Genomic DNA, 14360 nt, shown 5'->3' with positions numbered 1-14360 from the left:
TCCACAAATTTAAACCAAACTGAAACAAAATCAACCAATGTGAAGGAGCGTTCTGTCATGTGCACCGAATGAAATGACAACAATATGGTTGCCCTCTTATCCAAATGCACTTAAAATGTTCACATTTAACAAAGCTTCCACTGTTTTAACAAGGAGCACTTTTTAGAGGATGTAGAAAGTCTCTGGAAAGGCCCACAATAGTATATAACAACTATATTTTATAAACCAGTATCACCATTCACCCTTTTCATTCATCCAGTGTGCAGCCTGCTTAATTCAGTTCAGGGCCTTTGTAGTAGTATTGGCTAGAAGCGAGAAACCAACCCTGGGTGGGACACCACTTCATCAGAGGGCACATAAAACACCCGATTGTTGTAAAGCTGCCACCCCTGATCCAATGACTCTCTAAAAAACTTCATTCTTCTACAGCACTTGAAATGTATAAATTAGAATTTCTTAATTAAAAAATATACCCATCTTCAATAAACTTTTGTGACAAAGTCTGCTGTTCACCCAAAATATCTACTAAATGCTTTCAAGGCTAACATATTTTGTTAAACATGTTTACTTTCCTTTGGAAAAATCTGCTTTCATTGAGATGTTCTCTTTTAATGGAGGAATTGTAGCAGAGATAAGTTTACTCACAGAAAGTGAGATTCTCTAAAATTATATAGAGTATATACAGGGTGACACAGAAAAACAGAAACTTTTGAAATGCGTAGTGGCAGCCATGTACAGTTGGCAGCACAGCGGAACTGGGACCTTGAGGTGTAAACAATCTCGCCATTTAATAATTTAGTAATCAATTGCAAGGCAATCAATGGCAGCTGTGGGAGAATTGTTCGGTAACCGTGTCATGTCAAGATTCGGTGACATTCCCTGGCCCTCAAGATTACCGGATTTTTCCGTTTGTGACTTTTTCTTGTGGGGCTACCTTAAGAGTCGGGTCTACACGACTCGGCCAAGGACACTGAATGAATTGAAACAAAGAATTCAAGACGAAATTCGTGGTATCCCATCTGACATGTTGCAGCGATCAATGGGGAACCTCAACAGCAGAATGGAAGAATGCATATGTACAGGAGGACGCCATCTACAGGACGTAATTTTCAGACATTGATAATTTGGATTACTGTCTCTTAAAAGGCAAGTTGTATTGGTTCAACTGCTGTCAATAAATTGTTTTTGTTGGATTTCTTCTACTTTTATTGGGTTTTTCAAAAGTTCCTGTTTTTCTGTGTCACCCTGTATATATCAAAACATATGGAAGCTTTATTAAAAATGTGTTTCATTTTTTTACATTTTCTAAGTTTTCCCTCAAATCCCCAAATTCTGTCAGCATTGGTTACAATGTTTAATGATTAAGAAACATAATCAGCACTCAAGTTTACATTTCTGTAATCAGACAGCATCTTTTAGAAGAATTTTGAGCCACCTGCTCAATCACACTGTTACTAAAAAGTGGATTCTAATGACCGAGAGTCACTTCAGTGTGATAAAAAATGAACACTCGAAACTTACAAACCATTCACTTCTGGGATGAAAAGCTCCCACTAAACAAATGGCGACAAATTTCAAACTCTTACAGAACATGCAACACAGCAGTGCGCTTTGTAAAATGCCAGAATCCCTCAGCCTCTGCCAGCTTTGTTAGAAGGGCTGGCAAAAGCACTGAGCTCTCATTTAACATCCCTTCTCAGAATAAAAGAGACATCCCACTTCTTGCAAAGACAACAAGGTACAAAATGTAGCAGAGAGCAAAGATGCACCCAAAGATGCCCTGTGCTCTAAATGATCGATTTTATTATAAATATTTTTACTAAATCACTTGATTTTGAAAACTGAACTTTTTTACAAACGTTATCATTAAATACTATAAAAAAAAACCCTAAAGTTTTAACATAATGACCAGATTCTAATGAAAGCGTTCATCACATTCTTAATGCTACCATCATTAGACTAAACATTTCCATTTCCTTAAATTTCTTTCTTCCTCTTCCCCAATCAAAACAGGTTATTGAAATGTGCGCCATTCTCAAGACACACAGACACACACAAGAACAAGAAGTCCCAGAAGCCCTTAACAAACCAAGTCTACACATGTGGAGTTCCAGTCTCTAAAGGACATTGCCAAAATTAAGACAACCTAAGATTGTCAAAGCCACTTAATGCAATTCCTGGTCACATGTAGACTAAGCCTAATGCAGCAACCCTGAACAGGATGCCAGTCTACTGTAGGGCACACTTGCGCACACACAATTTCACTCAGAATTTAAAATCAGCAGTTCACCAAGTCCTCGTCCCTGTGTGATGAGGGAGGAAAACTGGAGTTACAGAAGGAAAACTTACAATGACACTGGAAGAACCTACAAGTGGCACCCATTGGACTCATGCTTAGAACTCCAGATCCATACGGCAGCAACTCTACACAGTGCAGAATGTGCTACGTCTGCAGTAAACGTTTGTCATTTTATAAAACATCTTGTCTTTGATGAAAGCATTCACAAAGCTCCGAAAATTGCTATTTTGATAAAAAGGTTTTCCATTTTCTAAAATTACACAATCTCACAAAATTACGCTATTCCAATAAAAATCAGTATCATATTTTAAAAAAAATACTACTATAAAGCAATCTGCAGTTTTCAAGAAAGTAAGAGGCACTCACAGAAAAATTTAAAATGCTTTTAAAACTGTCAGTTTTTAACAAAAGGTTGCCTGTTCTCTAAAGCTCTCCATCGTTGTTACATTACTCAGATTCAAAAAAAGTAACTCAGTAAACATACAAAACTCTACGTGATTACACAGATTCTCCTAAAACATTAACTTTTTGCTGAATGATTTCCAGTTTTCTGTATATCTGCACTCTTGATTCTGTCTGGACTAAAGCTTTAAGAAACCTATCACGTACCAGATAAATATAGTGGTCCAAAAATATTCAGTGATTTAGTAAAAAAAAAAAACAATTTCCGATTAACACATTCTCTTAGTAGAAGGCCTATCTTTTGACAAACGTTTCCAGTTCTCTTTGCGTCCGCGTTACCATAAGATCTCTTTAGCTTGATGTAAACAGGTTTTTAAAAAGCCTCATGTTTTAAACGAAATTCCTTTTTTTAACAAAACTGGCTATTTCTGGTGCACCCATTCATAAAACTCCCAAAACCAACACTCTTTAACAAACGGTATCCAGTTTCTATACATTTGCATTCTCACCAAATGACTGTATCTTGACTAACGCTATAAAAAATACAGTATATCACATTCTTAATAAACGTTTTACTTAGACAAAATGTTTTGACACAGCTATCATCTCCTGATGAAACCTTCATGCTGGTCTTCAACCTTTATGATAAATGGCCTCCCATTCTCTAAATGACAATATTCCCAATAAGTTCCTCTAGCCCATTAAAAACAATGTATGGTAATTTTAAAAAAAATATTGTATGGCATGGCGGTGCAGTGGGAGTGCTGATGCCTCCCAGTAAGGGTCTTCCCCACATGGACTTTTCTTGTTCGCTCACAGTCCAAACATGGATTGGCATTGATAAATTGCGTCCAATGTGTATGCGTGTGTGTTCACCCTGCTTGGTGCTGGTGCCCTGTCCGGGGATTGTCCCTTTCTTATGTGTGGTTCTTGCTGGGATAAACTTTTAAACTTCCTTTTTTAAACAAGAGAACAGTAACAACACTTGTACATCAAATCAAATATAAGAAACAAAAATTGAAAGTCATTACAAGAAAAAACAAAGACCATCAATCAAACAACTGATTTCTGAAGGAAAGTCTCCACCACCAGGCCATAATTAATTCCCTATTAACCAAAGAGCACAACACCACCTAAAAAAATCCATATGCACTTAAAAGTGTTCTGTGTCATCAATAAGTTCATAATATACAAATTCTACTTTTAATCTGCTTTTAACCAGTGCCTTAAATATCAGTAAAATATCAGTAAGTAAAGCATTTTTATCTTTATTTTGCCTAATTTTTAAAATAGTCGATTTGGCCAGCCCTAGCAAAAAATTTGCAACTAAACAAAATTTTGTGATTTTTATCAGATCTAACACAGTTGTATTCTGTGAAAATCCCACATCAGACCTATTTTTTTTTTTTTTTGTTGTTGTTGTTTTTTTGTTTTTTCTGTCCTCCCTGGCCATCATACCTTACTCTTATTCTATGTTAATTAATGTTGACTTATTTTTCTAACTGTGTCTTTTATTTTTTCTATTCTTCATTATGTAAAGCACTTTGAGCTACATTTTTTGTATGAAACTGTGCTATATAAATAAATGTTGTTGTTATTTAAAAAAACAGTCGAAAAGTCAAATAGAGATGTTAACCTACAGCAAAATAAAAAAAAAATTAAACAGTTTCCTTCTGAAAACACAATGGACAAGAGTTGCTCCCAGTAGACCCCACAGCAGACAATAAAGAATTTGCAGTGATGGCTTCACGTAGTACACTCCATTGCAGATCTCCAACCCTATTCTCTTTTGATGGGTTGTGTCACGCTCTCCACATGGCTGAAGCCATGATATTTAGACTCAAATAGTCCGTCCGTCTAGTCTGTTTAGGTGTAAAATTTCTTCCCGAGACAATTAAATTAAACATCCTGCATCATCAAGCTTTAATATTTTCCCCAGACAAAATCCACAATATTGGGCTTTGCAAGAACATGAACTTCTAAATCCTCTCATGGTAGGCAGGTGTCATTTAACAGCACAGACTTTGACAAAACAGATTTTGACAATTGAGAATGCGTAATGATACACTCCCAATATCCAGCTATAAAAAAATATGTAAAGTTACACACACTCTGTCTCCATACACATGGGGAGAACATGCAAACTCCTTAAAGACAATCAACAAGTTACCAATCAACCCTGAGCTGTGTAATAATAATAATAAAACATGTATACAACACCATTCTAATGCTCAAAATGCTTCACAGATGGTCAAAGGAATACAGTAACATAAAAGCAAACATGACGTTATTAACAAAGGATAAAAGTAATATAAAAATTTACACAAATTTAAAAGTGAAGGTCTTGAGTTTGATGAAGAAACAAGGAGGAACAAAGACATGAAACAAATAATACAGTTTTGGTATGCTTACATTAAGATTGTTTCTTTTCATTTTCATTTGCAATCTATGATGCATATCACTTTGACAAATCCATCACGATAGTGAGCCAGGAATGCGCTCTTCGACACATTAAAAACATAAGCACTAATATCATGGTTAAAACAAAACGTGTTTGTGTAACGTCGGCTCGCTTCTGCTTAATCTGTTTTAGCAAAGATGCCATCAATAAACAAGCAATATCTGTTGGAAATAAGGTTCAATAGATGAACTTCCTACCTTCTTTGGCATATAAAAATGACACTTTTTTCAGTCTAAATACAGACTGAATTTGAAGCGTGGTGTGGCTGTTCAAAGACGACAAATCGTCCATGACTTCAACTTTCAAACTAAATGTACCTTCCAAAGTAACGCATGGTATGTGTTTATTTAAGCGCGTTTTCATTCGTGTTTGTGCAAGTTACATGTCATTCGCTGTCAGCGAGGCTTCAGTGGCCAATGAAATCCACAGAATAAGTCATTGCCCGCTCATGAAGCTTTAACATTTGCTCTCAGTACTAGAAGGAAAAGTTGAGTGATGGATGAAAAGACCAATGAAATTCACAGACAGCCGCCGGCAGCGAGAGATATGTGCACATGCGCAAGAATCAGTGCTTGTTCCCAATTTAATTTACGTCTGAGCATTTTTAAATATTTAATAAACAGACCGCTGCCCTGTGTTGGCTGGGATTGGCTCCAGCAGACCCCCATAACCCTGTAGTTAGGATATAACGGGTTGGATAATGGATGGTTGGATAAACAGACCGGTAATTGCAAACTCGCATGTACATTACGCATAAAGACTAGTGTGATGAAAATTAAATTAAAGCTCCAAAAACTAGTTTCTTCCTCGTTTAGTTCAGGTTTATAGGCAGTTATTCATTTTAATTTCAGTTTGTTAACTATTTTTTTCTTTAACGACGTATTTCGTTGTACGTTAACGGAAATAACACTGGTTTTAGTTTCCTGGTAAGCTGACTCAACTACAATTTTGGTGCACACATCTATTGTAAAAAGTGAGACGAGCTGCAAAGCAATTGTGTGCGCGTTCTTCTATTGGGCAGTTCAATATGCAACATGCAATATGTTTCAACACACTAGAATGATTTTTGTGAAGCAACAAGGTTTATGTTATCTTCATTTAAAAAGCTGAACGATGTCCTTCTGTAAGTGTCAAATATGTTTAGAGTTTGGAAGGTTTCTTGCTTTCGTTTGTTTGTACTTCACTACATATAACGCACAAATGCCGTTGCTAACCTTAATGATATAAGTAAATCAATACATCGGAAAATCGGACTGTATGTTCTTTCAGCATTCCTGCTTGATTCCTGTTTTTGGGATGAATCTTGCGAGGATGGCATGGAATTGGAAGATTTCAGTATAGGCGACGCTCCTGGGCATATAAGGAACTTGTGCGTATTCGCTGATATCATATGAGACTCATAGTATTGAACAGGCTTTCATCTTCTGCTCGTAACTGGACTTAGTCATTTCTTCCCCCTAGTTTGCAGGAGAACAATGTCACTTTGACTTGGCGCAGAACTGAAATCTGCAATTAGTTGTCACCTAAAAACATTAAAGTGATAACTGAATTCTTTTTCTCTTCTTTTTTTAACTTAAGCTGACGACCCATTTGGGCAACTCACAGATTGATAAAAATTGAGCTATTATAAAATATAAAATTACAGGGGATCATAGATAGATAGATAGATAGATAGATAGATAGATAGATAGATAGATAGATAGATAGATATGAAAGACACTATATAATAGATAGATAGATAGATAGATAGATAGATAGATAGATAGATAGATAGATAGATAGATAGATAGATAGATAGATTGATTCTTTGGAATTATCTATTATTCCATAACTGATATATTCTGAGGAAGGCCCCGCCGTCTCATAAATTCATTCATTTCCTATACCACTAATTCAGGTCATGGTAGTTGTGATAGAGCAAGATTTTATTTTAAATAAAACAAACTTCATCCTTACTGAACCATCACACTGGTTTTCTTAACGCGGGCGTCACAGTGGACGGGTCAGTGTGTCTACTCTGGCAAGTATAAACATTTAATTTTTTAAAACAAGTCTCCAGTAAAGGTCCTGATGACACTACTCATAACCATTAAAACAAAAGTGACCACTCTAAAGAAGATCGAAATTGAGATAATACGGTCCAGCTCCACTTAGCCATTCTCCCACTCCATAACGCACAGGATGTGACCCTGGGGTTCATATTCTTGAAAACCTTCGTTCTTTTTTCAAACTTTCCAAATTCCCAACATTTTTTCCGTTCCATGAGTCACGGTGTCCAAATGCCACCGAGTCGATGACCCACATCCACATCGTATTGTCGCAGTTACCACAGCTTAATAAAACGACTTGAGATCCTCCTTTGGTGGCCGCGTTCAGGCTGTGGATCCGGATGTAGAGAAGCCGGGCGGCGCGAGCGATTCACTCTGACAAGCAGCCTACATGTCTGTGAGCCGGTGCTGCGTTGCCTCAACCGAGGGTCAATCCCACTTCGCTATTTGGTGGCTGCATGCGCGACGATCTAATGCGCTCAGACTTGGTTGTATAAAGCGCCTCACCTCGTGCTAGAAACTTTTGAGGCGCTGGAAAACAATGGAGACTTGTTTATAGGCTCCCCAGCCATTGTACTGTCTGCGCCTTCAGCGCTGACAACTCTTCTGTATATTCTGCCCTGCGACTGGGGGATGAAGGAGATGGTCAGTTACACCGCATTATCTAAATGACGCCCTGTAACGTCCAATTTAGCCTCTCTAATTTCATTTTCACGCTGCAAATCAATCTTTATGCAGCTCCTCTTTTTTGTCCATGAATGCACAGAAATTGGACTTTGGCAAACAAAGGGGGACTTCAGGGAAGAAGCATTCAGCATTTCTCCAATCTGAGGCTGTGCTTAGAATAAATATCTGGTTTGGGATTAACAGACTTGTGTAGCGGAATTAAATCCAATCAGGTGAAAAAAAAAGGTTTAAGGATTTGCAGGCGACTCTAATGCGTGTTTTTTTTCTGACGCCTGGGGCGTTTTAGTTAGCGTCGCGGTTTTCATATTAATCACATTCTGTAATTTGTGCCACTGTCGAGGAATCCTCGTTCGTTTTAGTTAGGAGTAAAAGTCGCTCCAATGGCTGGGCGTTCCGAACTTGGAGTAAGAAAGCAATCGGCAGAGATCCGCGCTTCTTGCGATACTTCACGGTCGTGAGAAGGCCGGGCATGGCACCAACCTGGGCGCCAGGATCGATCACCTGTCAAAAAGTGAACCTACGTGGGTAACCGCGATCCTGACAGTTTCATTAGATGCAGCTTGGAGAATACTAATAAGCAAAAAGAGCTTCTTAATGATGAAGGAAGTCTTTCACGATCGGCGCACAATGGCTTCAGTGACTGCCTATTTCTCTTCCAGGGAAGGAATGGACTTTGAAAAGTCACACACGGTCAGTGGGCACATTCAGACTGGCCATGTAACTTACAACACCAACTTCCTTACAATCACTGAGTGTCACTAAGTACCTCATTATACCCCCACTCCAAAAATTAAACAATTGCAGAACCCCAATATACACAAGACATGGGACAATAATAAATAAGCAAAAGTATGGGGGAAACAACAAGCTCCTTATTGGGCTCCATTGCTTCCTTTTCTACCTTTTGAAATCCACTTGCCCAACTACCCTCTCACTCAGTTTCTAGCTCTCTCCCCTCACTTCTGATTGTTTTCACCCTTCACCCTCCTCCAGCGTGGCATACTGGTTAGAGCTTTGGATTTCAAACCCTGAGGTTGTGGGTTTCAATGTCAATACTGTCACTGTATGACCATGAGCAAGTTACTTCACCTCCCAATACTTTAATTGGAAAAACAAAAGAAATGCAACCAATTGTATTTCAAATGTTGTAAGTCACATTAGAGCAAGGCTTGAGCCAAATACATCAATGTACTATAAATTGTAACAACACCAGTCATAAGTTCAATAAGTCCTGGAAGACATCGGTCAACTACAAGTTCACTTCCAAACCCCAGAGACACTTCCAGATCAATGGTTCCTGCCAGAAACTCTAACTACTAAACCACAATGTCTGACGTCTGTTGCACACTCACATGAGTCCAGCCGGCTCCCGGGCTGTTTTTGCATTCCAACAATCAACAGAGACACGGTATTCTGCTTGCTGGTTCCCCTGATGCTATTTATTAACACAGAGAGCCCAAGACTTCTCTTCTTTCATGCAAGAATTACCCGTAAACATACATGTGTCCTTTAGGATGATTATACTCAGGAAACTTACTGGGAGCGTCCCCTCACTGACCTGAAACCGACCAATCTGGATTGCACTCCTGGTATCACATTTTTGCAAAGGCCAGTAAGTAGGGATTCTCCTGTTGCGTCCTGCCACCAAGCTTATGTTATGAGTGCATGCATCTGTACACTTCACGACTCACACATATTCAACCATCAATTACTGATCTCACTTAGTCCAGTTCACGGGTGCAAGGGGCCACAGCTATTCTGTTAGAGGGGCGCTAGTCCACTGCAAGTCACACTCACAGACACATGGACAAGCACGGTTCATAGTCCCCAGCTAAATAACAAGTAATATCTTTGGGATGTAGGAGAAAAAATTAGAGTCCACACTGACACAGGGAGACCATGAAAACTCAGCATAGCTAATGACCAAGCCGGAATTCAAATCCAACCCAAGATGTGAACCAGCAGCACACATATAATAAATAGCATATGAAAGGCACTATAAAATAGAGTTATGAAAGGCACTGTATAAGAATTATGAAAAGCATTAGATAGATAGATAGATAGATAGATAGATAGATAGATAGATAGATAGATAGATAGATAGATAGATAGATAGATAGATAGATAGATAGATGGTATTTGTCCCAATTTAGAAAAGAGACAATAATAAAATTCAAAGCAACAAGATGGTAAGATGCAACAAAAGATAATACAATTTAAAAATAGTTGTTTTATTACCAGCAGAATTGTTAACTAAATTAAATGGGGTTGAGACTATTTTTGTTCTCTTTTATTACAAATGATGATCAGTTCTATATATTTTTGCAGTCCATTTCAGGTTATTCCTGCCCACCTCCTGATGCTGCATGTAGAGGGTCTGCCTCCACTCCACCCTGAAATGTGATTATTGAATTGCTTTGGTATACGTTTGCTCATTAATGATGAATTAAAAGTGCACTCACATACGGCCAAAGTGAGAGTCGCTAATTAACCTAATATGCAAGTTTCTGGGTTTCTTCTATCCATTACCTGGCAGCTTGGCTCAGTTCAAGGTCAACCTGACCACACTAGTGGCCGCTTACACATCCAGCACCAAATTAGAGCTGTTAAGTAATCTAAAAAAGGCTGTAAATCATTGGTGTGCGATAGACTGGTGGACAGTGAGGCTCTAATAATACTAAAAAAAAAAATAAAAGTGGACTCAAACAGGGTCAAAGTGAGACTAATTAATCTAACAGGCATGTCTTTGGGATTCTTCCATGCATCCACACATCTATACATCTACCAATTTACTTCAGCTCATGGATCAGCATGCCACAGTCGTTCTGTGTGGTGACCACTTACAAATATGGCACAAAATCAGAGCTGCCAGGTATTCGAAAATGGTCTATAAATCATTGGTGTGCAAGTATAGGGGTGAGTGTGACAGTGGGTCCTGTGATGGACTGGCACCACATGTTACTGCATTGGACCAAACCTGATAGACAATGTCATGCTCAGTAACTGTGCTAACACCCATGTTTTAGGAATGTGAGAAGAAAACTGAAGATGTGGAAATCCATTTAAGCCAGCAGCATAGCTATACATACAGTAAATACAGATAAATAAATATGTAAGGCACTTTAAAAGAGATAGTTATGAAAGGTGAGAGATAGATAGATAGATAGATAGATAGATAGATAGATAGATAGATAGATAGATAGATAGATAGATAGAGTCAATGACCATTAATTTGCAGTATCTGCTTGGACAATGCAACTCCAGTTATTTTTGCACCATTGTTCCTCCTTTGCCACATCACCCTGCTCCACCCTCTAGGAGTAACTACCCAAGATTGGCATTCAGAGGCCATTTTACTCATCAAGAGACATCTCAGTCTAATTTCAAAGTCAATCCATCCATATCTCATATCAGCCCTGTATAATGCACTGGTTGGTTACCTGGGCGGAGGACATCACAAAAAAGAACAATTAGAATCTATGGATTAATCTGTCTAAGCACCCCCTAGTGGTAATTATTTATAAGGATATATTTGTATCTGGAAATCCACAAAGGGAGCAAATGAATCCTAGTTCTTTATTCTTAAGCTTTCGAATTTCTACCAGGAATCATCATCAGAGGACATTGATTAGACTTACTGGAAACCAACGCAATATACAGTAAATAAGGAGGGCAGGGTAGGTAGATGGTGGGGGGTGGCTGATGAGGTGGGATTCAGAAGGTGATGGTCATAAAGTCTTATTTATTATGTGCATGTTCGTGTTTTCAAGCCTGCATATACTGGGCTCATGTCCATAAGTGTGATCGGACACACGTTTAAATGTCACTAAGTGCAAGTTAAATTTAAGGCTAATACTAAAAGTGCCTGAGAACTGGCCGAAACATTTCTGTCCAATGAAAACGCCATTAACAGACATTTGGACATGAATCCATTATATACAGGCTCAAAAGGAAGAACATGCACATAATAAATAAGACTTTATTCCCTCCGAACCGAACCTTATCAATCCCCCTTCCCTCACATCCATCCAAAACCCCAACCACCACACCCCCAATACATTGCCTTGGGTTCCTGTAAGTCTAATCATTTTCCTCTGATGATGATTCCTGGTAGAAATTGAAAGCTTACGAATAAAAAACTATTTTAAGATATGTGATTCATTTGCTCCCTTTGTGGATTTCCAGCTACAAATATGCAAATCGTCTCACGGACCTTCACCTCCATATATTACACACACATATATAAAGAATAACACTGTAATATAGTGAGTTACATATTTATTTAGCATAATTGGGAAACCATTTCAACCACTATGTGCAGTATCCACCTAAAAGATGTGACAATAAGTCAGTACATATATGGTTCGGTATTAAGCAGATTTGTTTTTAGATGGACGGAGATGTATATACAGTATATTTGTATTTAAGAATGCAAATGTCATGCGACTATATTACTAATTACCAACGATCCACAAATTGGCGTTAGAATTTTCACCGTTTCATCATAAAACATTTAGATGGCACCACACTAGTCTCTCTCCCTTGGTCACCTCACGAATCCTTAAAGAAATCAATTCCTACAACATATGAAGAAGTTGGTTTAACAGCATGGCCAATGTCTAACTGGACAGAGATTCTAGTAAGAAATATTGATGCTGTCTCAAAATATTTCAGTTTATTTACAGTACATACGCCTCCTATAAAGACTTGTTCGATTTGGGCAGACATGAACAGCAGAGCTATCAAATTATGTTTTAAACTATTTAATAAAGTTTCATATCCTACAGTTTCATGAGTTTAGATAATTAAACAGCTTCCTTGCTGGTTACAAATGTTAAATGCATGCATTATGTGTGAATGTGTCCATAAATCAGTCACATTTATACATAGTCATTGTGCTGCAAAATGCCTCCTCCTATGCACAAGTAGAAAGTACGTTAAGTTTGTTACTCATGCACTATTAAGACATAAATCCTTGAATGAGTGAGTAATGCTGGCAGGTGTAATCCTCAAGTAAGCAGCTCGCTATAATATACATTACCGAAGAATCTGACAAAATAGAAAATGTTCAGTCAAGCAATGCGGAGCCCTTCCGTTTTCTTCCAGGGCTCTTGAGGTGATACGTTACTGCATGAATAATTCCGACTGTGTGCACTTCATCACGGATTCACTCACACGAGGGGATGATTTAACTCTACTAGATTTCTCTTTTTTTCACTCTTACATAAAACAGCAATCGCGTTAAACATGATGGTTAACTTTTGGAAGATCGTGTTGATTCTACGTCCGAGACTTTTAAATGAGTTCCGCGGTGGCGCCGGTCAGAGCATCTCTTTACACTTGCCTTGCCGAGAAGCTTTGCCCTGGGTGGGGGTCCATCTACTCACTGGCTATCTTTGAATGGCTATTCACTAACTCGAGATCAAGATCTCCGTCGGCACCTTGCAGGAATCGGACTAATCACCGCCCAGTGTACAGTAACTATTTCGCAAGATCTGGCGAGTTAAACAATTATGGGAAAGAAGCTTTTTAAAGTTTGTAAAATAGAGTCGGTTTTGGCTACACTTGTCCTTTCTTTATCGCCGCCGGTTTGGTGCTGAAAAGAGCGGACAGTGAGAAGTTGCGCGGCACAGAGGCACGGGTACGTTTAAAAGGGTCCGTCGCAGCCCGTCTGTCTGTAAGCAGATGTGCGTCCAGAAGCAGCCCCTTGACTCCCGTCGCTTTCGTTACCTTTGCTTACCTTGCACGAGTAGGTCTTGTGTACCGGGTCCATGTTCATGATTTCCTCTACAGTGCCGGTGAGTACGATGTTGGCTTCTTCTTCCCTCGCCTCCAGTTCTTTCTCCAGGCAGCTTGCATGGCAGCGCCCGAGCAACAGGACGAGCAGCAGGACGGCGCACCAGCCTGCACTGTTCCGCTTTCCACCCATGCTCATCTCCCGAGCTCTGGGCCCCCGCGCCACAACACAAAAGTAACTAAAGAAATAAAAAGAAGACGAAGAAAGAGGAGGGGTGACCGGAGCGCTGCTCAAGTTGCACTAAAATCCTCTGAAGATGGTCCGCATGCAGAACGAGCCCTGGCCTTTTTCAGGAGACCCTGCGCATCTCAAAGCCGATGCCCGACTTTCCCCTCAAGCAGCTGGGAGAAGGAAGAAAAGAAACGACTTAATCGTGCAACCCAACAGGAATGTGAAACACTCGCTCTCTCTTTCTCCCTCTCCCTGTCCCCCCTTCCTCGTCCTGCCCCCACCTCCTCCTCTCTCTCTCTCTCTCCCTCTCTCTCTCCCTCTCTCTCGATTTCTTTCACTGGAGTGACGCTACTGATTTGCATGCAATCTGAATTGCTGATAAGACCGGTGGAAAAGGGCCACGGAGCTGACTTCTCTTTCATTGCTGAGAATGAGAGACGGAGAGAAGGAATTTTATACCACCGCCACCCCCCATAACAAAACCAAGAAGAGGAC

At 39.3% G+C, this 14360-nt stretch overlaps 1 protein-coding gene across 8 annotated transcripts in view; it reads right to left on the bottom strand.

Moving 5' to 3' along the window:
• agrn (agrin) overlaps window positions 1-14113 on the bottom strand; it is a 501409-nt gene extending 487296 nt beyond the window's left edge. For 7 of the 8 annotated variants that reach the window (XM_039755567.1, XM_039755573.1, XM_039755570.1 and 4 more), the window contains exon 1: window positions 13638-14112. In XM_039755567.1, the coding sequence (XP_039611501.1) occupies window positions 13638-13832 (195 nt within the window). In that variant the 5' untranslated portion in view covers window positions 13833-14112. Of the gene's footprint in view, window positions 1-13637 lie in introns of all 8 variants that reach the window. The other variant, XM_039755568.1, reaches the window with a different exon arrangement.
• Window positions 14114-14360: the final 247 nt, after the last annotated feature.

The sequence above is a fragment of the Polypterus senegalus genome, chromosome 6, assembly GCF_016835505.1.
Source record: "Polypterus senegalus isolate Bchr_013 chromosome 6, ASM1683550v1, whole genome shotgun sequence".
Lineage (NCBI taxonomy): Eukaryota > Metazoa > Chordata > Cladistia > Polypteriformes > Polypteridae > Polypterus > Polypterus senegalus.
This window is presented reverse-complemented; position numbering and strand designations above follow the sequence as displayed.